Source organism: Gymnoscopelus braueri (assembly GCF_963280865.1).
Source record: "Gymnoscopelus braueri genome assembly, chromosome: 7".
Taxonomy (NCBI): Eukaryota; Metazoa; Chordata; class Actinopteri; order Myctophiformes; family Myctophidae; genus Gymnoscopelus; species Gymnoscopelus braueri.
In genome coordinates this window covers 21728239-21753430 of record NC_137608.1, presented here as the reverse complement: position 1 = coordinate 21753430, position 25192 = coordinate 21728239, and the positions used below count along the sequence as shown (strand labels likewise).

Below are 25192 nucleotides of genomic sequence, written 5' to 3'. Positions count from 1 at the left end.
AAACCTTGTTTTACCAATGAAATGGAAAATCATAGAAATATGCTTGAAACGATACTTTAGTCCTGGATATACCATAGTGCCAAATAGTCCATCAGTTTGCGAGATTAAACAAGACAGTGGAAGCAAAGTGGTCAATTATGAGAAGACAAAGAATGTACAGTAGGGGAGAGAGTGTTTGTGAGAGAGAGAGAGACAGAGAGAGAGAGAGAGAGAGAGAGAGAGAGAGAGAGAGAGAGAGAGAGAGAGAGAGAGAGAGAGAGAGAGAGAGAGACATCAGAGAAAGACATAAAAGAAAACACGAGAACAAGCCCATGTCTTCTCTGGTTAAATTTGGAATTCCGCTCTAGGCGTCAATGTATCAGTATCAATGTCAGTGAACGTTCAGTGAAAGGTTCCTCACAATGGTCAGTATTATTTTGCCACCATCCCTTAGGGCAGAATGCGCTGCTGCTTCTGAATGAAAACAAGTTTCAACATTCTTTTACGTTCTTAGAGATTTTCAGAAAGCAGATCTTCGTGTAACTTTGCACGCAAACTCCTGGTAGGCCTGTCCCAAATTTGTTGTATTACATACTTTTTGCTACTACTCCTACAGATTCTGTCCAAAACTCAAGAACTGACACCCCACATTTTTAAATCTGCCTCATGGTGGCATTAAAGGACGACTTCACCGCTTTTCAACCTATCTTCATATAATTGGTCCTCACTAATACTCATGATAAAATGGTACAATTGTTTTCTACTCGGCCTGTGTCTCATAGGAGGACTGTGGACAGTCCAGAAACCGTCTACCAGTGACATCATCGTTAGGCATGATTTTTTTTCCAACCAGATTTCACATTTCTTATTTAGATTTTTATTAACACGAGAACAATGGCTTCTTTTATTGCATTGCAACTTTCCAGGAATAGAAAGCCTGCAGTTTCTATTAGCTTGGATTCCCCATTGATGATGTCACTGGTAGACGGGACTCTGAACTATCCTCTGAGACACAGACCGAGTAGAAAGAAATTGTACCATTTTATTATGAGTATTAGTGAGGACCAATTATATGAAGATAGGTTGTAAAGCGGTGAAGTCGTCCTTTAACAGGTCGCTTCACATTTTGGCATCCAACTCTTGAACCGTACGTTATAACAACCCATGGCATAAGTGATGACAATCCGTCACGTATGCTTCATATAATAACCTTTAAACTAGTAGTGTTGCCATAACAGTGCCGATGTGGTGTCACATGTAGTCCTTCATAAATACACTATGTTTTGGCATCAACAATTATAGGCTTCAACAATATTGAAGCGGAAGGATCATTTTAATAAGCCAAAATGCAGTGGGTGTTCTGGGCTGGCAATTCTGGGCCTGAATGTCATTTCCCTGACCACTCCCCTCAGTATCAAATCAGCATCCCCTCTCTCTACAACAGATAGAAGGCTATATACTGTAGTCTACTCTCCTATCTCACATAACCCAAGTTAAAAGCCTAAACAAAACAAGAGGAAGTAGTATTCAGTTCGCCCCAAAATTGTGAACAGGCAAAATATTATCTTGGAGTAACTTCCACTAAAACCATTGCACAACAAAAACATGGCATTTTTTTATTGCACAAATGAGTCAAGAAAAGCACATAGTGGATTAAGAAGTTTATTAAACAAGCCAAGCTTAGGCAAGGGAAAAGTGCAAGTCACATGATAGAGGCCCAATTACAATGCAAATCTGACAAACGTTTCACCATGATCATGTTCGCGTTATTGTGTGACAAGAAAGGATGAAGTTACAGGGCTGATTCTATGGGATCTTGAATATTACATTCAGAATTTATATTTCTGAATGTAAAAGCCAACAAAATAAATGCTGTGGAATGCAAACACCACCTTGATTTTCTCTACATGGGATATACTCAAATACATTAAAGCTTTAGACAATGAATGTAGAAACATAACACATAACATAAAACACACTTCAGTTCATAGAACAAGCATGACTTCCATGATATAAAAATCTTAGTTTAGATACTGACATCCAACCCATCAACCAGAACCCTAGGGTAAGAATGCAAGATCGAGGTCAGTTTAACATCTGCACATTACAAGCCTTACATAAGAGCACTTACAGAACAATTTACAATCAGGCTAGAGAGTAAACACTCACTAGTGGAGTGGATATACGTACAGTGTGTGTGTGTGTGGACACAAAGATTTAGTTTTTAGATATGCAGTAATGGTAAATGGACAGTATAAGCACATTCTACAAACAACACTAGCAGAGTCAAAGGTCAATGGATGTAATGATGCTATATCCGGTGAGTATGTAAGAACAATGAGAATGGATTCTCTTCTTGTGAAGTGTTGCAGCATTCTTCATCAGTTCATCTACATAAAATTAGTGTTAAATAATTAACCTGGATTTGCGATTTGCATTTCTTCTCATGCCTTACACTGATTAAGTGACAATAATCCAGTAGATACTGTATGTTGCATCATAGACAATTTACGCTTACAGAATTGGTAGTATTAGTAATATTATAATTGCTGGTATGAAAGCAGTTACGTTAACACATTGGCAGACTGCAGATTTAAGTCATAGTAAGAGTTACAGTATTTTGATCCTTCATTAATTGATATCGATATCGTTTTTTAGCTCATTGACTACATAGTTCTCCACCCCCATTGCCTCTCTGACTGATGTTAGTACGCATGACAGTTTCAACTCCATTCTTACCCTGCAGTTCCATGTTGTTTACACAGATCATCGCCATGGCTACACCTTTATAAACCCCACAGGTGCAAGCTAACTTTAACCGCCCTCCCCCACTGACAGACAAACAGAGGGGCAGGGAAGAGAGAGTACCAGCTCCCACAAACAACTTTGAATCAAATATTAAACTACTTGAAATTAATGAAACAAAGACTGACCTTATCGAATGAATAATAATTCTTTATTCTATAATCAACATAGCCACTCAGTACTTTTCAATTTCTTTCACATTTTTGTAGATGCTTTGTGTTTGTGCCAACCAGAGATTGGCACATGTTCCCACCACAAGCTTCAGTGTTTAGACTAGAGTGAGGCTCGAACAAACCCAGAGAGATCTTGTTGCATCCTTTGCACAGAAAATCTGTTTAATGCAACCTAAATTGGATTTAATGGGCCTATTTCCCCCATGGCCATGAATAACTTCCAGCACAGTGCAGTTCATGGGCTCCTTCTCTTCCAGGAAAGGAAACTGGCAGTGCAGGGCTTATGATTGGGCACCTCACTGATCTAGCTTAATTCTCCATTTAAATTTGTATTTGGGGGATTGCAATGTAGTCTGCCAGCTTTGTTGTGTCAGCCATGCACGTGCACAAGGATACAATGCCTACATCTGGTGTAATAAACAATACAACAAACAAAAAAAGGAAAACTATATACCCACACAAAATATAAAGTGTCCCAATGAGTCAGAGTGCAAACATACACCACCTGTTCTTTACTCTCTCCATCTTTATGCTACTCGGAATAATGTAATGAAATAATCATTGTATGCACTGCGGTCTACACCCCCCACCCCCCCCCCACCACCACACACACACACCACCCCCATCCCGTTCACTTCCATTGTCACTCCTCATCCGTGTAGCACCTGCTTTCACTGTCTCCCAACCCCACCCCTCCTCCAACGCCTCGTGAATGTCTCAGTGCAACATCAGTATGTTGCTGTTCAGTAGCATCAGCGCAGTGCTGGAGACCACAGTTAGAAGACCATGGAGGCTTGTCCCCGGGCGCGGTGACGCTCCGATGGGTCCTCCTACGTTCCTCTCCATGTATTTCTCAGAGTACACCATGTAGAGCTCCACACACCTCCTGGCCTTCAGCTGCTCAATCAGCGCAGGGTAGCCAATCTCCACAATGCTGACTGTATCTTCGTCATCATCATCACTGACGTCTACTGAAGCCGGAGGCAGAGGCTTTACGCCGGGCTGCTTTGCCGGTGGGGGGGTTATGGGTGCAGGGGTCAGAGGCTTATCCGTTGCGGAGCTGTTACTCTCCAATGTGTTGTTGCCATTACTCTCCAATGTGTTGTTGCCAACACTGTTTGAGGCTGAGGCACCGATAGCAGTCGTTGTAGTGGTGGTAGTAGTGGTGGTGGTGGTGGTGGGTTCACTTTTTTTCCGTGGACTTTCTGCGGGTAGCAGATCTGTCCTCTTCATGCATGCATCCATGTACTTGTCATATTGTACAGGGGGTGAGCTGAATTTATAGTCTCTGCTGTAGTCGTTCTCGTCAGTGGACCTGGTGCCATATCTTTTGTACATGTAGTGGTTATAGTATTGCTCCTCCTGATGGTTGTTGAAGGGGAAATGTGGACGAGGGAACCTTCCCAGTCCATAGCCCAGTGCCATCCCCGCCACAGCCCCTGTTCCAGCTGCCAGCAATGCAGTGCGCCCAAAACCTCTGGATTGCGCAGAGGGACCCATTCCCATTCCGTGAACCGAGCGGGAAAATGGAGAACCACCACCGTAACCATGGCCCCCATATCCATAGCTGCCTCCATAGCCAGGGCTCATGATTTGGTTGTTGGGGTTGCGGTTTATGTATCCACCTCCACCACCATAACCACCATATCCATAGCCTCCAGGATGTGCCGCTCCACCACCATATCCACCATAGCCACCAGCTGGGTATTGGTTAGGGTAATATCCTCCTGCTCTGCCAGGTTGATTTGGGTACCCCCCTCCAACAGGATAGCCACCTTGGTTGGGGTATCCTCCTGCTGGGTAACCCTGTCGGTTAGGGTATCCTCCAGCAGGGTATCCCCCTTGATTGGGGTATCCTCCAGCAGGGTAGCCCCCTTGATTGGGGTATCCTCCAGCTGGGTAGCCCCCTTGTTTGGGGTATCCTCCAGCGGGGTAGCCCCCTTGGTTGGGGTATCCTCCAGCAGGGTTGCCCCCTTGATTAGGAATGCCTGGCTGTGGCTGTTTGGGATAGGTAGATCCTTGGTTGGTTCGACTTCCTGTGTTACGGTTGGAGGAGCCTCCACCGCGGTTAGAGGTCTTCCCAAAGCCTCCTCCCCCTTTCCCTCCTTTTGCCAGGGAGAAATGGGTGTGGCTCAAAAGCAAAGACAGGCACAGCACAGCTACTGTAGACAACTTCATTTTGCACTGCAGAGAGAAAACCTGGGAAGAGAGAGGGGATAAAATATAAGATACCAATACTTGTGTACAGCCAGTTCATGTAGCTCCCTCAGAACACACACCAGCCTCTAACAGTAACCATGAAACTGAAAATGTAAATGATCCAAAAATGGAAAGAACTTTAAGCCCAGTCCACACCAATGCAACTAGTTGCAGCTTAATAATAATAATAATAATAATAACTAGAAAATGTGCTCCTCGGAGCACAAGTCTCCGCCAGCAGACTATAGCAATTATATTATCATAGCAATAACTAATGAGATACAGTAGGGTAAAATATATATATTTTAGTTAAATAAAAAGGTGTATGTTAAAGAAATATTTATTCAAAAAAAAATGATTTAAAAATCATATTTTGTCTTCTAATGTTTAAAAAAATGTTTAAAAAAATGTTTAAAAAATGTTTAAAAAAAGATACGATGAAAAAAAGAGATCCAATTTTTATTTTATTTATTGCGCCTTTGTTTGACCAATGTTACACACATACGCACGAGGGACACACACACGCACGGACGGGTGATTTGGACTAGAAGATACTGTTCCAATCAAGACTGATTGATCCTGTCTTACCTCGCTTCAAAAACGTAAACGGTTTTTTGAAGTGACACACCTATTTATAGGATTGTATTTCGTCATGCATCCCTCTAGCCAATCAGAGACATTGATGTCAACATATTGACACGTATTAAGACTTCGGCTTTGTTGTGGGATCATTTCAACTCTAGTCCTCTTCTGTGTTACAATTGTAGATGAGTATGCTTTCTTAGCTTTGGCCTTCTGCGCCTTTGCTTGACCAATGTTAGGTGTTCTCAGAGGGACACACACACGCACAGACGGGTGATTTGGACTTACTGAAGGTACTGTTCCAATCAAGTCTGATTGATCCTGTTTTACCTCACTTCAAAAAGTAAAAACTTTTTGAAGTGACACACCTATTTATAGAATTTTATTTCGTCACGCGTCCCTCTAGCCAATCAGAGGCATTGGTGTCAACAAATTGACACGTGTCACGTGGAGCTTGCCCAATGTTAGCTTGGCTAACAATGTTTGCTCACACACGGCGGGACGAAGTGAAAACATATTCTCCACCTACGGCGGAGACAATAATACATACGATTTATATAGCTCTTTTCTAGGTACTCAAAGTCACTTTACAGAGCAGATTTTAAAAAAATACGTTATCAGAATGAACTAGTTAAAACCAGTTGAAATTGCAAAAGTCTGGACTGACCAGTTGCAGACCGGTGCCATTTGGGGATAATAGTTGCAAGTAGTTGGAGTTGCAAGGAGTTGCATTGGTGTGGACCGGCCTTTAAGAGCAAGCATTTAATGTCCTGTAGTTATTTCTAGGGCCAGCCCCCAAAATATGAATGCTCGTTCAGCAGGTTGCTATTTGAACATAATTGCAATATTCACATTTATGTTTTAATATTTTAATCATTGCACTACCACATCTTGTGTGCCTGTGGGTCTAATGAGACACGTAACCGCTTTTAATATGCAGCTCCATGCTATTGGCTGCTTATGGGTGTTTTGGCTAGTATTGGAAGTGACTGTCTGGGGTTATTGTCCTCTTTGGCTTAATGGCCATATGAGTGACCTGATCTTTCATTGTTTCACTTCTATGAACAAAATTGTACAACAAAAAAAAAGTACTATTATGGTCAAATCTGACAACAGGTGCACCGTGCAAGATACCCGGAGGGGCAGGCGTTCCCAACAGGCATCTGTCCCAAGGGGGCATCCATCTGCCTAGCTTAAATATACCATGATGACACAGGAAACCTAAACAATGGGCGTCATTGTCTCATAATATGAGCTACAGTCATTTTGCATGGGGATAGCTAAACAGTGTGCACACTCTTTCTTCCTTGGTTTAGCATTTGTGTTTTAGGCACATTTTCAAAATTTCAGGGTGGAAATGACGACCATCATAGTAGGCTATACACAGCGTTAATGTTAATCATTTAACATAGAAACCTTAGTGACGTTCTCTGACATTGTGTGCCAGCCAGGGAGTGATCAGAAAGTCTGGCAAGGGGACATTTATAAGTCACTTTATCTGCTGAAAAACACATCCAGTGTCATTCATTAACACTATGCTGGGAATGCCACAGGCCATCTACTGTAGGAACCAGGGTGTAGCATAATGTCTGCAGAACATGGGCAGACAGACAGCAGACTATGCCGTTCTGTTCTATTGTCATATAGCCTTCCAGTTCAGTCATGTTCATCAGACCAACGGCAACACAGAAGTGTAACAAATAATGTTATAATATTTTTACATCTAAACGGCATTATAGGTCCTAAATAGAATAGGCTACCCGTTTCAAAATGGCGCTATATATAGCCTCTTACGTTATAATTCACAAGCGTGTGGTATCTAATTTACGGTTAAGCAAACGTAAACTCGTTTGTGTTGATTATTATTTGTGAATGACGCAATATTTCTATGTTACAAAGCCTATATAGTGTCGCTATATTTCTATAGCTGTAGGCTATTTCTATCTTTCTCTATCAGCATGTGTGAGCACTTGAAAGAAAGATAAAACACAATCAATTATTTGGCATCATCTGTAGCCATGGTTCATAGGTAGCACATAAACATGTATGGGCATGTTTTCTCTATAGGTAGCTCTAGAACTACGGGCAAAACACAGGAAAATCCCGCATCCCTGAGTATATAATGATGGGGGGGTCGAGGCATCGTGTGGCGCAATGGTTTGGGCGTCATGATGTCCGTGTGTAACGGTCTGGGATCTATTTCCAGAAAACACCTGCTCCTTTTAATCAAGTTGCTGTCGGAGAACACAAGCACAACTAGAATATGTCACAACCGACCCTGTCAACAAACTCGTAGTTATGTGTAAAGATGAGTTTTCTTACCCTGCGTTCGGTGCAAAAGTGGTGCTTGTTGTTAATTGTGTCCCTCGGCCTCCTCCGCCCTGTTGTGAACTGGCCGTTTCACTGAATTGAACATCAGAGCAGCGATGAGAGGGCGGAGCTTCATTCACAATTCCCAGACCCAGCAGATGACATCACTTCACGACAGTGTGGTGGAAAAAAATACAAAGTATCGATACTGCTCTGTAGAAATAAATACGCTGTTACAAGTAAAAGTCCGGAATTCAACATCTGAGTGAAAGTACAAAAGTATTGGCATCCAAAGGTACTTAAAGTACCAAAAGTAGAAAGTACTCATAATGCAGATTGTCCCAAGTATTCAAATGTATAACATCTAAATGTATAAAAGTCTTTTGAAAATAGCAGGTATATAAGCTCACAATGCGTCACGTCGCCTACTTTCAAATGGCCGAAATGTATACAGGGCTGAAGTGGTTAATTTAGGTTTTATAATGATAATAGAAATCTACAAAGTAACTAAAGTTTCAAATAATTGTAGTGGAGTAAAAGCACAATATTTGCCTGAGATGTAGTGGAGTAGAAATACAAGTAGGCCTACAGAAAATTGGAAATACTACTTTTAAAAATTTAAAAAAAAAACTCAAAATTGTACTTAGGACAGTAGTACTTGAGTAAATGTACTTAGTTACTTTACACCACTGCGTCATACCTTCTTGTGGAAATGAATATAATCCCATATTGTTAGTTAGAGTATGTAGGCTAAAACAACGCTGGGAAAAATAAGGTATACAGCTTCTATATACTTTATTATTATGGTCCACATTTGTTTTACATATTTTAGGGAAAACAGATTAGCTACTGCCAGTCTGCCACACTTAAAGGCTTGTTATTATTATTAAAAGACAGGAGCAGTCCTTGATACATCTCCACCCCGAAGCTTTAGGTCATCAGTGAGGTGTTTGTTTTAGGATTTAGGTGTATGGTTTCTAATGAACACGGGTCAGAGTGGAAAGTCACGTGGGAGCTCTACAAGAGTAGAGTTTTAATTAGCCTGGCAGGGTGTCAAGAATGGTGACACAGTTACACAGAATAACAGTTATGGCAAGCTATATATAAGCAGGCTTACGGGATAGTCACAAGATGTGATGATGCCATTTTATTTTCTCTTTATTGCCATTAATAGGGCTTTTTGAATGCCATGTGTTGCTATTATGCTATTATTTTTTACTTATTGTATATTGATTTTACCCCATTGCCCAAATACGGTGTCTTATGTTTGACATGTGTCGTTTTCATTTTAGATGTTTAATTAATCTTCTTTTAACATGAATACTTTTACGAATAATGTGATGACTGAAGGCTGAAAGAGATTCTCAATGAATATAACGACGCCATCTGCTGGTCACATATATAAACAGTTGTACGGTGGACACAATCTAGTCATAACTGAGGCATTAAGAACACTGCAAAATATCACATATTTTCGATAGCTAACAAAGCTAAACTACAATGCCATTATGACATATTAAACCAGATCAGAGAGCACCGAAGCATAAGATATGCATGCATGCCATTACTCACTGTCCCCATGTCCTCAATTCTCAACTATTGTTGAATAATGACGCCATCTGCTGTTCACAAATATAAACGGTCATACAGTGGAGACAATCTAGTCATACTCATAACGGAGGCATTACCAAAGATCAACGCAAAAAGATCGTATCTTTTCGTTAGCAACCACAGCTTAACCAATATGCCATCACGTACTAGACCACATCAGAGCACACTAAAGCATAAGAAAGATTATTAAAGATATGTAAACCTTTGAATGGACTGTTTGAGTTGTATTGATTGATTGTCTACATATTGTTGACATGAAAATACAAGCCACAATAGTAAAGAGTTTCATGACTTTAATCATGTGTATTCTTTTAATCTCCCAAATACACATTTGACACGGTACAATGCATTATCTTAACAGGCCAATGAGTTATCTGACTGCAACACTTTTAAATGGAAATAATAAGCTACAAACATTTTTACAGCCTAGTCACTCCCACTAATACGGATAAAACAGCAGATACATTGTTCAATGGCCTATGCAACACACAGTATCAGTGATCAAATGGGCAGGGTGAGAAAACTGTCGTCCAGATCAACTCATCACAAAGTATGCAGAGCCACACACAAACATGATGCCTTTCTGACTATGTTGTTATGTTTGAAATGGAACATTTACCTCTACCTCAAGACACTAACTTCCTGACTTAGTCTGTTGCTTAGCCTATAAATCAATGTAGATCTACACATTGCTTTGAGGGGAGACTTGGCTAGATTTGGCAGCAGAGCAGCACATAATATGAGATAATTTACTGTAACCGTTTACATGTTTCTATTCTGTGACTTGACATCGAAAATGTGACTTTTCTGCCACTTCTGCCAATGACGATAATGGTAGAGGATGGACTAGGGTGGGATTCCACAGAAGAGAAACAGGTCAAAGTGCATCCATGCAACTAGGCGCCATTGACACGTTGCCATGAAAGCCAATGTGCACACAATTCTCAAACCAAGCATAAAATGAAATGGCAGGATGTGCAACCAATATACTTTGAAAATAATAAAAATGCAATAAAACCAAAGCCTTTCACCCTTTATTTAAAACAAAATGCCCATTCTTTATTGACACCCATGTTCATGAGGTGCCATTCACCCAATGGCACCTCATGAACATGGGTGTCAATAAAGAAGGTGCAATAGGAGGAAAATGCCAATTTCTTTAATTTAATCCAGAGAGTGAGAATCTGGTGCCAATGGATGTTATGGTTAGTCTGAATGAAGGGGGGGGGGGGATAAAAATATCCACTTTATGTAAAACAATTCTCCCAAGGGCTAAGGCATCATCAAACACACACACACACACACACACACACACACACACACACACACACACAAGCATACAGTACGTTTTCGTGGTAAACCTTCGATTGACAACCTTCAAAGCCAACGCTTCATGAAACAGGGTAAATTGGCCTTTCATACTCATATTATTTCAGCTCTTCAGGAACCATATTACAAAATATTATACTAACAAAAACAAAAAAACTTTAAAACTTTGTGTAACTGTCATTAGTGGCCTCAGAATTTAAATGCTACTCCAATAAATTATTAGACAATTCTAATTACATTTGAGCTTAAACAAAGGACATGGGAAACATCCAGTAGCAGCCAATTAGCGCCAAATATATCTTTCTTCCAATGTTCAATTACCACAAATCAAAGGGCGTAGCATCGTTGTGTTAAAAGACAATATATACACGGTATATTCAGATACAAAAAAAAAATAGGCAAATTTTACACAGATTGTCGGTTCAGTTTCTTACCGGTGGAGGCAGACTGCACATCACTGCAGACTCTCACAAGGACTAAGGAGTGAACTCTTTCTTACAATCAAAATAATTAACCCGTGTTTGCTTGCCATTTACAGCTTCTAGTGCTTACACAATGCCACTTCATTCATTGCGAATAGGCCAGTCCAGATCAGTAGGTCATCAGAATGACGAGGTTTCTGTAGTTTTGTTGTTGTGGATTACTTAAGATTACAGTGCAGTCCAACAATCAATCAGAAAAACATCTCTCATCAGCTCACTCCCACTACTGTCTGAACTAACACTTTTAACGATGAAACAATCAGAACAAATAAAAACTGATAAAAGGTTTAAGTTCATAGAACTTTTGCTTCGTTTTAGATAACGTAAGGGAGTTGCATAGCAAACTGTACAAAGCAGCTGCTGCTGTGATGTCAGACACTGAGATAAATGTACAGGGTATTTACAAATATACAAAAGGAGGAGCTTTTGGAGATGGTCTAGACCAGAGGGGACCCCATCCACACAGTTAACCAGACTGGGCCATCTCCTCACGGACAGTAAATCAGTTGCATCCCACCGCCAGTGGTCTGCCAGTCCAGTGAAACGCCAGGTTAACAATACACAGTCCACCTGTACTGGTACAGTGGCAACTGAATGGAGTGCATGAATTAGGAAAGGATGGTGGGTGAAGATACAGACTAGAGGCTGCTGAAGTTAAGCTGAAAGCATGTGTGTGCTCAAACTGGCAGTAAAACGTCTTTCGGGGGGTTTACTACAGAAGGAGAATGGAGAGCAGGGGACAAGAGTCCTGGACCAAAGATCCATGTGGCACCTGTGTTGCGGGACTGGGACGACACATTTTGAGTCAGGCCAAGCCAAGAGCCTCCTATCGCTCTGGCCTAGAGAGAGGATTAGAAGATGTTTAAAAAGGCTGTGAGAGATAAAGCAGAGGCAAGCCATGGCGTTGTCCACAGCTGATAGCCTAACGTGTGTCTGCTGCACCGACACTAGGTGCCACGGCCAAGTCTGTCTTCCATCCAGTCCAGACCTCGAGACCCCTGCCCCACTTTAGACACCATTGGCACTCATCTTGCTCTTCTGAGCCACATCTGTAGCTGCCTTGGCCTGTGGAAGTAGTGACAGTTTAGTTTAGCGGCAGTCTTTTTAGATCTCTTTAACTCAACTTTGTCAAATACAATAAAGGACTTGTAATAACAATAAAAACATGAAATAAAAAAACAGGACATACGGTAACCTACTTTGGTCGCTCGTCTAACCTATGCTACAATGAAACCTCAAAGTCTTCAGTTACCTAGCGGAATGGTGTCCAATTATCCGTACACCGTTTCTAATTTCATACATGGTTTCCAATTTCGCACACACACTCAAGTTATTTCCCAAAGGATTGTGATGTGAATTCACATATGTTTTAGGACAAATATGACACTTCACACATATCAACTGATATTTAGACATATAAAGTATGTTATATGTTGGACACAAATAAGTTGTGCCTTCAATTTCAACTTGGCAATGGGTATTTAACCACTTAAACCTTATATACTTCATTGGCCGCGGAACCCCAGGGGTCTGTACTTGCCCCCTCCTTTTTTCCTTCCACACCAAATCACACTAACTTAACATTTGTCAGGATATGCTTTAGAGTCAAGTATACTCGCTGTGGGATTTCAACCTGTGATCTTAGGAACGTGGAGTTAATGTTGTGACACAGTGAGCCAGAAAGCTTGCTGTTTCATCAGTTTTGGATGTTATTTGAAGCTTAGGGGGCATGCCCCTGTCCCCTTTCTAGCAGAAAGTCCTCAGAGGATACTACTACTACCTTTTGCAATGAAGCAGGGAAGAACACATCCAGTAGGTGGCGACATAAGTTCCATGTCTGGCCTGCTTTTCTCAACAGCAAGCAGTAACACCATGAAGGTACATAAAGGGTTCATACTGATACAGACATGAGCTGAATGAAGTGTCCAGCAGCAGAAACTAACTGGATTAGAAGCCCTGCCTTGGCTCTAATGTCATACTGGTTCCAACACAAAACCCTGTGCTCCATGGAGACTTACCTGAAGGACTTCAGCAGGAGACAGAGGTTTGTCTGACAGCACAGGGGCCTTGTCTCTCACCTCCTCTACCTTGGACAGACAAATGGACAGAAAGACACATTAGATCGAAAATATTTCTAAAAACTCGAGAGCCTTGTGGAACTTATGAAACTTTCGGTGTATTTTTGTGGTATATCAAAGGAGTGCGCTGACCGGTCTGTCTTTGATGACCAGGGCAGGGTCGGCCAGCCTGTCGTTGGAGGCAGAGGTTGCTTCTGTATTCTCCACAGGAGGGGGGTTAGATTTCTACAAAAACAACAAAAATATAAGATCATCCACTCCCTCCCTCCCAAAAAGAAGATTGTGAACAATATGACAGTCTATCTGATACTTTCAGGAGATGTACCATTGCCAACACAAAAGTCTCTATACAGTACCATCCTTTATTATTATTGTCATGTTATTCAGGGTACAAATAAGAGCCCCTTTGGAAGAGCCAGGAACAATGAAAGGAGTTATACAAGTTGTGGAGATTTTCAGAGTACGACTTATTGGTTTACTGAGCTGGCCGGAACATAGTGTCCGTGACCTGCATACCATCTACTCAACGACCCGAAAGCAACACTGGACTTTCATGTGCACTGCTCTGATTCTCTAATATGTACATTCATGGGACTGTACAACAGCCTCAGCTTACTAGATTTAACTCATTCAGTGCCATTGACGTCACCGACGTCACGTTTTTAATAAGCCCAGGGTGAAAAAAAATGTCTTGAATTTTTTTTTTCAGAACCCAAGATATCATGATTTGAAGATTTGCTGCTCCATTCACTTCTTGTTTAACATCTTACTGAAAAAGGCTGTATCTCGCTTCCTAAGCACTTTTTTTTTTACAATGTATTTTTGGCTCTGGCACTCAGAGCCAAACTGCCAGAAATAAGTCAGGCACTGAATGAGTTAACTAGGCTGTAGATGTTGACTTTTTCTGAGTATGTGTGCATCTAACCTCTAGTTTAGGTACAGGGGGGATGACGGGAGCTTTAGGTCTGAGTTCCGTCAGGTACATGGCCCTGGAGAGCAGCAGCAGGGATGGAGGCACATTCTCCTTCAGATGCAGGTCCAGCCACTACCAGGAGAAAACCACAGAAGCCACCGACTTGAGATCACTGCTTTCGGTTATAACATATAACATCTTGCATCACATTGAATCCGAAGTAATAAGGAATAAATAAGTAAAACAATTGAGTCTTTTTAAAAACTGTAAAAATAAATCTTCAATCAAGGCATTTACATAAGTCATACATTTAAAAAACAGAGACAATCTCTTAACACTTTGTTGAACTACTCATACATTGAGCCGGTTTAATTACATCAAATAAAAACAGCAAATTTGTGTTCCAATTTTCCCTAAAAAAAAAGGCTAATTGAATACATCAACAAACTCAACACTACGGAACTGATGTTTTGACGCTGCATTTACACTAGCAATGACAAAAACAAAAAAGTGACCAAGTGTGCGAAGGTACATTGCTGCCGAGTCGCTGCTGTGTTACTCAAGCCATACTGTGTAGATGAAAAGGGTAGGGTTAAATAGCACAGGGAATTGGTTACCATTAAGAATTAATGGCATTTCTTCCATTTACGGAACAGCGCAGGAATTGTGGGGAGAGAGAAGGTGATTGCAAATGGATAAAATAAAAACATTTTGACGATTCACTATGTCATAAACAATTCAATTCAATATTGTTCTTGTGTAGAAGTTCTTTACAAGTGTCAGCGACAGTTTGTAGCTTCATGTCGCTGGCTTCCATCGAAAATGACTTGTAGTCGTAGCCTGTTGCTTTGTCACCTCTAGTGTGAATGCGGTATAAAGCCTCACCTGCTGTATCTGCTGACGTAGCTGGTCGGTGGTGAGACCCAGGGACCTCATCCCTCGACTACGGCATGCAGCCTGCAGCTCTGACACACTCATGGCCGGCACACCCTCTCCTGCAATCATCTGTACAGACAGGGTGGAAATGGAATCACATTCAGTTTAGGACAATAGGTGTTGAGGAGAGAAACACATGAAGATAAAGGAAAACACATAAAACTGGAAGTTCTGATAACAAAATAAATTACACTTTGGTATAAGCATGCAAACATAGGGCGTTGTCTTAAATGCGGCATGAGCAGGTTGCAAGAGAAAGTTCAACACCAGTGTGGGTGGCTCTCCACCCTGTACACTTCCTCATTTGACCACAACTCTGTCTCTGCAGCGTTTCACTACCTCTATCCTCCCTCCATGACCCCAGAACCACACCACCACAACCACAACATTATTTTATCTGCCAAATGTTGTTTCTGAATTGCAGTTAAAGATAGAGTTTCTATAAAAGCTTTTCCAAAACTGCTGAATCTACATACTGTATGTTGGTAACTTGTCCACAGGTGCCATGTATGTTATTTAGTGTACCAGTTATCCTAGTTTCTTTGTAGCACTTCATTGTTTTCTTGGTGCTCTACTCAACTGTTCATGCCACTTCCACACTGTAAATAAGAGCGTCTGCTAAATACCTCAATTTTATCTTTTTTTGGACATCCTGATATTGAACTCTTACTGTACATACTGTTCATTAGAATAAGATAAAGATAAGCCCTTATTGAACCCCAGGTGATTAAGTTGTCATAGTATCAACAGCAGTAAAGCTTGTAGATCAGCTATTTTCGGCACATGACACTTTGCACAACAAAGTATAAATCACCCTTAGAGTAAAACACAGAAACAGGTAAGACAAAATGCTATAAAACAAGACCAGGAGACCTGGTTCTGCCAGACCCAGACTTCACATGACGTGTCAGCCTGTGTCTATGCCCATGTGGCTGGGGCCTAAGGACAAAGTGACCAAAACCTGTTTTTTGCCCATGTATGGAGAAAACAGGTACAAAACATGCCCATGTATGGATGAAAGGGGGACAGACTTTTATGGCTGGGGCCTAAGGACAAAGTGACCAAAACCTGTTTTTTGCCCATGTATGGAGAAAACAGGTACAAAACATGCCCATGTATGGACGAAAGGGGGACAGACTTTTATGGCTGGGGCCTAAGGACAAAGTGCCCATGTATGGAGAAAACAGGTACAAAGCCTCATGTAAGCCCCCCTGGGTCCGGCAAAAATGCAATAGTAAGGTACAGAGAGCTTGAGGACATCAGCAGTGCCCCAAATCTCACCTCATCGTCCGCCTTGATAGTCCTCAGCTGCATCATCAGCTGGAAGCGAAGCAGATTGTTGGTGCCAATGGGCTGCAGCTCCAGCAGCTTACACAGAGCCACCAGCTGGGGCCGCTCCAGGTGCTCCAACGTCAGCTCATCCTCAAACAGCTTGGAGAACTTGACAATGTCCTTGGTGGTAGGCTGTTCCCCGGTGCGACGCACCTGAGCAACGAGACAGACATTGATTGGATACGGTTCAATGACGCAAAGGGTAATCATGGCTGTGTGGAAGCACCGGAAACAAAGCCGCCGCCGCGAGTGATCATTATTGATCACGTGTTTGCAGCTAGCTGGGATGTATATGTGAGTGACCTTTGAATCTCTGCCTGCGCAGAGCAGCAACTGTTAGCTCTGGCAGAAGCAGCGGGTTAATGAATGGCTGAGCGATAAGCAACACAGACAGGTAGGTGAGTTAATGATCCAGGCCATATAATAGAACTACAGTGCAAAACGCAAAACAAAGCATTCTGGTTTTACCTTCTGTACGTATGTAGAGAAGCGCTGCGTCTCGTCCTCCGTTTTTGCCTTGTTCCTGCTGGCCATCTCTGCGATGGTCTCCTGGAGAAACTTGGCCAGTTCCAGTTTTGCAGTCAGACCCTTCTTTTGCTTCTCCTCCTGCAGAGTGTGAGCTCAGAATTAAACTTTTAAGCAGTTGTGAAAGGTAAACACAACAGTGTAGGAAAGTCTATAGTCAGTGCCAGGTCCATCTCCTACACCATTATTCTGCCTCAATGATAGGATGGAAGATTTATTGGTTACAGTGTGGATGTACAGTATATACTCATATTAAAAAGGTAGGGTAAGATATTGTTTGGTTAAAACAAAGCTTTTCTTTGTTAAAAGGTTAAAGCACTATTATTGTGAGATGAATTATTGCTATAGAGTGTTTGTCCAGTAACAGGGGTCTCCCCGTCTCTCCATATCTTTAATTAACAGAAAATACATTATTTCAAGTGGGTGGCCAATCTTCAGCCAATCAGGAGAAAGTACACATTAATTTTAGTTTTCCAATTCCAATTTTGTCATCACTTCCAATTTCACTTGTTTAATCTGTATCCTATGTGAGTTCTCTCACACTTTTAACTAAAGTATTAGCACAAATAAATTGTGGCAGAGGGGTTTCTTATTTTCCTTATACAAAAATAAGAAAAATCACAATGTGACAATATTTACTTCGTATTGTTTTGCAAAGTCCCTCACCATGACGTCACAAAACAAGTCTGTGGTGAAAACACCAGTGCTCTTTTCATCTCGTGTCTGAAAGGCCAGACACCTCTGTTGTCCAGCAGCACGTGGGCATAACTGGGAGTCACTCAGCCGTGTTCCCAGAGCGACCAGGGAAATCAGAGCTGACAGAACTAATGAACCTAACAGAAAATAACCATCTGCTTCTACTGGATTTAACCCTTTACAGGGGAGGGAAGGTGTGGGTGTTGTACATGATTTCTAAAATCTGATATGACATTTGAGGTCTAAAATGGCAACTCATATCAAGGTGTATTGTTACAATGGTAGCAATACAATACAATACAGTACAGTACATGATTTCTTGAACACATGAGAATCTGATATGACAAGGCAATTTTCTAAACATTATTTGCGTTACGATAACATTGTCACAAGCAATTGTCTCAAATGGCTGTGACCAACTGCTTGCATCAGCTATGACCGGTACACCGCCCCACACCCTATAGGAGGTTATGTAAGCAGGGGATAGACTTGAGCCATGAAGTCAGTCATGCTTCAGGCTGATTCAGAGTGTATATGTAAACATGCCTTTTTGGACTCTGTCTCGAAGGTGGAGGGCAGCATCTCTGGGAAGAGCTTGAGGAAGACAGGGAGCAGGAACTCCATGAAAGGAACGATGATGAACAGCGTGAAGGGCACAAGACGGAAGAGGTCAGCACAGGTCCTCATAAGCTAAAGAGAGAGTTGGAAAGAGACAGCCATGAGTAATGTATCATGGTCAACAGGTCACAAGTAGCTGGCATCAAGGTGCCAGGATTACTGGTCCAGTGAAGTTTCAGTTTCCTCATGGCAAGCGAGACTTAATGTGAGCCTTTTGAGAAATCTTGCCAATCCTGTCAAAGCTGTCAGTATGACAGTCTTTGGCACTGCATTTGTATATCAGAGGCACACTGTGTGCTTTAGTGCCGTCAGTCTCCTAAAATAGCTCAAATACAACTCTGTCATGGCAGTCACACAGCTTGGGTTACTGTGCATGCAGGTGTGCCTGTGTTTCTCAGTTGTTGTCATACAGTAAATTCATATCATTTCCGTCACCAATTGACTTAGAAGAACTTGGTAAAATACAGTTGCACCTCAACTTAACTGACAAACGTCTGTTAGCAATGGGAATTTAAAGAAAGTATACAGCTACAGTAGTCAAATGCAGCTCATTATTCATGTTTTTTTGTATAGCAAAAGGTTGAAATACAATTTAAAATGTCAAGACAAGCTTTTAATAAAAATCTATGATGATAATAACATAATACATGAGACAGTACATTATCTAGTTAAGAAAATAAGGGCAACAAAATATGAAAATACTACACTTCTCCTTAATTTAGCAGATGTACCTGATTTGACAACATAATAGGATAGCAGGTGTTTAAATAGGTAACAGTGTCCTCTACGGTCCCACGAACCAGACAGAACATGAGAACATGCACTGAGAAGCCCTCTTTAATCACCAGGAACTTAAAGCCTACCTGAGAGTTGCCTACAATGGCCTGCCCTATTTCATGCTTTGTGAACACAACTGAAACCAGCTCAGCTGACCACATCAGCTGATTTGACTTTCAGAACAAGCTCCTGGTACTGAGCATCACTGTAATCAAAGACAACAGTTACGCTATTATTTAGCCACTCTACTGTACATTCATCAGCCTTTATTCTGAATCCCAGGAAATGATAGGATAACACTTAATCAATCCCCCAGGGGAGGATCAATAGACCATATTCACACGGCGGCCATGTTTCTATGAAGTCAATGAAAGTAGCCACCCCGGGTGGCGGCACTTTCAATGTTAAATTCCAATATGGCCGCCGTGTGAATATGGTCTATGGCTTCCATGTGGCTGAAGAAGTTTCCCCCGTCTCTGAACCAAGGTTATATTGAAACTTGAAAAATCATCATCAAAAAATTATAATAATTAGTTGCGTTTGTGAAAAACTAAAACTAAACACAAATTTAAATACTGGCCTTAAATTAGAAATAGTATTAATATTGAAGGAAAACCGTTTTTTTTTTGTTTTTCTTTTTTTGCGTCAAAAATGCAGAAAGCCCCATCATAAACATAAATAAAAACTAAACTAAAACAAAACAAAAAGTGGCTAAGAAAGATGTTCATTATAACAGGATATCACTAGACTATTAGCACAGTATTATTGGTGCTTCAAGTGAGGGGTGGTTCTCAAAAAACAATTAATACTAACTAAACCTAAATAGAAATGACTTGTGTCCAAAAACTAAAATAGAAATGCCAGCAACTCACAGAACTAAACTGAAATGTTTAACCCTTTAAAACCTGAGGCGATTCTTTAAAAAAATCTAAATCTCAACAGTTTTTTGAAAAAAATCTGGAAAATATTTTTTCAATATTTTTCAAAAATAGCAGATCTACAAGCTCGTAGCTATGAGCTTGTAGATCTGCTATTTTTGAATAGCCCAAAGAAATCTTAAAATGAGACGCAGATGCGTCCCCGGTCTTAATGGGTTAAACTAAAATCACCCTTCCCTGCTCTATCCTTAGATTTCTGTCTCTCTCGACTGATTTTATCTGGACAAGAATTACTGTTCCTTTGCAATTGTTGAATTCCATATTCCTGATTGCTACAATATCTGTTACTACCAGTTACCTAACATTATAGTATGTCTGCACTTTCTTCATTGTTTGTACTGCTTTTGTTTACACTTGTGTTCCCAAGTGAAATGTTATTCAGTTCACAGTGCACCCATAAGGTGAGTGGACAATAAAGTTTGAACTGAACATAATAAACTGAATGAGACACACAAAAGATAGCAATATGCTAGGCTATTAGCCTATGTGCTGTCTGAGGTTGTGGAATTAACTAAAATAAAAAATATATTAAATTCACAATTTGTAAAAAAATGCTCAAATTGTAACAGAAAGTACACATGCTTCTAGACTGAACAGGATTTCAGATAGCTGTTCAAAGTATGCTGATGCTGTTGACAATCCCTTGATTAGCAAACTTAGTTGCATGTCAGAGAAAATACTAAATCTTACAATCCTTACTGATAGAATAGATCTTAACTACAAAACTGTATGTACTTCACAAGTATCTGTGGAACTGAATAACCTACTAGCATATACTAGCATAGTAAACAAGTACATAGCGTGCTGATACACCAGGAGTTTAATATAGGCCGACAGGGCAGGTGCCATGGCACAGTGACAGTAGGCTCTGTCGTAAAAGACAGACCATAATAATACGTTTAGAAGGATTGTCATGCCATCCCGGCCAGCCCTCTGCCATAAAACGCATCAGATTGATTCAATAACAATCACCTAAAGTAAACCGGTGACAAAGCAGAATAACCAGCGCAGTTACTTCTACTAAAAGCTATTCAACAATGGGAATGAGTAGAGACTAGACACCCGTGATTATGCTGTAGCCTGAGGGCAGTATAGACAAGACAAGAGATAAGGAGAGGGCAGAAAAGTACAGAACATTTTTCAGGATCGCTTGCATTCCATTGACTTCTGAGCATTGCATAACTGATCAACATGCTTGGGCCTAGCCTTGCTGCTGTGCTCACATAGGAAGATGAGGAAAATCAATGGCCTTATGGCCAAATGCAACACAGCTGCCAGTTCTTACCCTCCTTCTCTCCCTGCGTGAGAGAATTTGTCCGTGCAACAGCCTCCACCCCATCCTGCCGGCAATCTTGGTGTCGATGCCCAGTAGCCGAAAGCCATTGTAGTAGTGTTTCATCTCATCCACAATCCTCACATATAGAGATTTTTTCACTACTGCCCTCTCCTGAGCCGGAGGCAGTGGTGCTGCCGCAGTGGCAGCAGGTGGTGGGGTGGGAGTTGATGGGGGTTTAGTGGGGGTCGAAGGGGTGATGGGTTCTTTCTTTGTCCCCTGAGGGTCATCCTGGGCTGCAGAGGCTTTAGTGTCTTGTTTCGTGTCCTGGAACCAAACGGTTGAGCTGTGTAGCGACCTGGCTAGCAAGGTGGAGCTGCGAGTCCGACAGGTGTGGGTCCTGAGGCAATGGTGCTGGTGGCTGAGGTGCGAGTTCCTGGCTGTGTATTGGGAGGATAAATGGCCGGTACGTTCTATGTGTAGGTAGGCTTTGGAAGAGAGAGACGAACAGCTTTGTCTCTTGGACAGCAAATACGATCCCCTGTTGACAGTGAAAAGAAAAATGTTACGGCATTACTTAACAGTGTGAGGTGAGGTGGCAATAAGATGTCTAAGAAAGGAATATGTAAAAACTTAAACTAGAACCTGGCCACAGGCTATTCATAACAGTCACTGATAATCTACATGTCTGGTGGAGACTCTGAAACTTGACTTCCACAAGCTAGTACCTAAACTAGACACCTGAGGGTTATGAATATGATTCTAAGTGTGCCCCCTACTGGCAATTAATACTTTAACAGAAGTGTCTTGTTTTGGGGAAGAGTATTGCTACTGTAGTTGGTTTTAGTGAGTGGCCATGTTTCATCATTTTGCACATTCACTCACATCAATACATGCCTGTCAATAATCGTCATTTGTGTAGAAAGGATAATTCTAGTCTTTAACTGCTACACCCATCTCCCAGTGATTGGACATTAACCAAGTCAAAAACAAGCAGTTCATCTTCTATCAGTAAAGTAACCTAGTCTTTCAGTCATTGTGAGATTGCTTTTTAAACAGTTGCTGAGTCTTACATCACTGGATGAGCGTCTGTGTTTATTGGGAGTATTCTTCAATGTGGTTCCAGTGATTTCTACCTCTGTCAATAGTAATACAATGAAGATAATATGTAACTGCTGACACAAGCTCTTACCTGCATCTTGTGACAGCCAGAAGCACCTGGGCATTAAAAACTGCCATAGCAGAGGCAGAGTGAGGTATCCTGTTAAAACACAAATCACACAGCATTGTTACATAAAATTCCTTTTCAGTACGGTTAATTCAACAGCAATCAGCCAGGTGATTTGGTCGGCATGGCAGAGGTGAGACATGCGTGGTGAGCTCCTCCAAACAAACGTTACATCACCACAAGTTACATACATCGCCTATCTATCTTGTCACGTGGCCACCAACGTAAACAGGCAAATGTCACTAATAACAATCCTATCGTCTTATGTTTAGATTAGTAACCTACCGTGGCAACGCGGGCCGTTTATATTCTAGTTTATCATACACAACAATACAAGTTCACTAACATTTTACAAGAAATTAAGACGTTCGGTCGGAAGAGTTAAATCTCGTAAAAGATTCGTTTTTATTCCCGTGTTTTTCCACTCGATTCACTCTATAAATCCAGATGTTGTGATGTTTGGAAATGATTCTTAGTTACTTCACTGGTCGAACGTCTGCCACCGGGGAATGATGTCTGCTTTGAATGTTTGAATTGTATTTTCCATTTAAATGTGAACGTCAGCAACCCGCATCTAGCCAGCAAGCTAGCTTAGCTAAAGGCAAACTGAATATTTTTGCCTTAGATAATGAAAGACGGACCGTCTCTCACGTGTTACCGAGCGTCATCAATACATTTAGATATAATCTCATCGTTGTGAAAGTAGTTCTTCTGACATCAGGGGATATTAAGAACTCTGTCTGAGAGTACATTGAATGTCAGAGGGAGGCTATTGTTATCATCTTAGCTACTGCACTAGCCCGGCCTGTGACATTATTATGACAGTTAAGCTAACGCTACTCATGGCTAGCACCAACAGCCGCATTCGAGGTACAAAACGTACCCTCTGCCTAAGCACATAGCCGCTTAGCAGTGGTGGAAAAAGTACTCATATTTTTTTACCTTTACGACTTATTTTTTACGTTTTACTCCTATTTGTTACGATGCAACGCATTGTGAGCTTGTAGATCGGCAAATGTCAAATGGCCGAAATGGGCTGAAGTGGTAAATGTATGTTTTGTAATAATAATCTACAAGGTAACTAGTAACTTAAGTATTCAAATAATTGTAGTGGAGTTAAAGTACAATATTTGGCTCTGAGATGTAGTGGAGTACAAGTAAAAGTATAGAAAACTGGAAATACCGAAGAAAGTAAAAAATACCTCAAAATTGTACTTAAGTACAGTACTTGAGTAAATGTACTTGGTTACTTTACACCACTGATAGCCGGGTTAGCAGCTAAGCTAGCACAGCGGAAAATGGCAGTCAGTCTGGTGACGACGGAACCTTACCTCCAGCGTCAATGTCCAAACTATGGCTGCTGACTGGGCGTAGCAAGAAGGCTTCTCGGTGAAAATGAGCAAAATAATCCATTCAAAACAACCGGTCGATTAATGTCGCGCGACGGAAAACACGCAGGACGGCCATGGTCATGGTTGAAGCCGTTTACAAAGCGTTTCCCCTATGGTTTTGGTATGTTTTTTAAGAAGACGGTTCTAGAAACGTCGGGTTCCATTCGGTGCAGCTCTGACTGCACTGAAAGGTCACAGTAGACATGCGTGGATGTTGATGATGTGTTGCCAGATATTGTGAGAGAAACAAGCAGCCAGGTCTATGAAATCCAAGCCCAAATTAAGCCACTAGACTAGAGCCACAGCCACATGAGCACTTTGAGCGCTATTTGAAAATAGCAGATCTACAAGCTAGAGCTGCTAGACCCTCCAGAAAAATGTGATTATGCGATTGCATAATTTATCGCATAATCAGCCAAATGGCACAGATTGTGCGGGAGTAATTTTTTTCCCAAAAAGGGCACATAATCACATATTTCCGCGCAAACTTCCTGCATATTTCATAACTTTTCACATATTTAATTTTTTTTTCCCCGCAGATTTCACAACTTTTTGCATATTTCCAAATATTTCGCAACTTCCTGCATATTTCACCGCATATGATCACATAAAACCCTGCATATATCGCAACTTATAGCATACTTTGCGTATTTCGCAACTTTTCGCTACTTTCCACATATTTCGCAACTATTCGCATATTTCACATATTTCGCAACTTTTCGCATATTTCACAACTCTCCGCATATTTCCAACTTCCCGCAATTTCACAGCATAAAATCACATAAAAAACCCGCATATTTTATCGCATAATCAAGGATTTTTGCCCGAGTTTTTCTGACATTCGCGACGCGTTATGAGCTTGTATATCTGCTATTTTCAAAAAGATCTTGAAAAGAAAAAGTAAAACCACAACCCGCAACTACCAATATTTACAAGGAACTTTACAGAAAAACAAGCCCAAAGTCGCTTATAATAAGCAGACATGGCAACACTGCTTGTCGCACAGATCAGGAGAGG

At 41.2% G+C, this 25192-nt stretch overlaps 2 protein-coding genes across 2 annotated transcripts; both read right to left on the bottom strand.

Annotated features, from left to right (window-relative positions):
- Positions 1 to 1627: 1627 nt before the first annotated feature.
- On the bottom strand, positions 1628 to 8152 carry prnprs3 (prion protein, related sequence 3). Its single transcript, XM_080433123.1, has 2 exons — positions 8061 to 8152; positions 1628 to 5156 (listed from the first exon to the last, which is right to left on the bottom strand). The coding sequence occupies exon 2, from the start codon at positions 5133 to 5135 to the stop codon at positions 3675 to 3677; it is 1461 nt and encodes a 486-aa protein (XP_080289249.1). The 5' UTR covers positions 5136 to 5156; positions 8061 to 8152; the 3' UTR covers positions 1628 to 3674.
- Positions 8153 to 9935: 1783 nt separating this feature from the next.
- Positions 9936 to 24349, bottom strand: letm2 (leucine zipper-EF-hand containing transmembrane protein 2). The gene is made up of 11 exons (XM_080432259.1): positions 24116 to 24349; positions 22749 to 22817; positions 21569 to 22097; positions 18497 to 18640; positions 17198 to 17335; positions 16679 to 16882; positions 15347 to 15466; positions 14474 to 14593; positions 13681 to 13773; positions 13489 to 13557; positions 9936 to 12535 (listed from the first exon to the last, which is right to left on the bottom strand). The coding sequence occupies exons 2-11, from the start codon at positions 22793 to 22795 to the stop codon at positions 12479 to 12481; spliced, it is 1521 nt and encodes a 506-aa protein (XP_080288385.1). The 5' UTR covers positions 22796 to 22817; positions 24116 to 24349; the 3' UTR covers positions 9936 to 12478.
- Positions 24350 to 25192: the final 843 nt, after the last annotated feature.

Coding starts and splice junctions, on each gene's coding strand:
- letm2 (XM_080432259.1), bottom strand. CDS start 22,795: ATGGCAGTTTTTAATGCCCAGGTGCTTCTGGCTGTCACAAGATGCAG. Junction 18,641..21,568: donor CACGCAGGGAGAGAAGGAGG/GTAAGAACTGGC, acceptor CTCTCTCTTTAG/CTTATGAGGACCTGTGCTGA. Junction 17,336..18,496: donor TCGAGACAGAGTCCAAAAAG/GCATGTTTACAT, acceptor CACACTCTGCAG/GAGGAGAAGCAAAAGAAGGG.
- prnprs3 (XM_080433123.1), bottom strand. CDS start 5,135: ATGAAGTTGTCTACAGTAGCTGTGCTGTGCCTGTCTTTGCTTTTGAGC.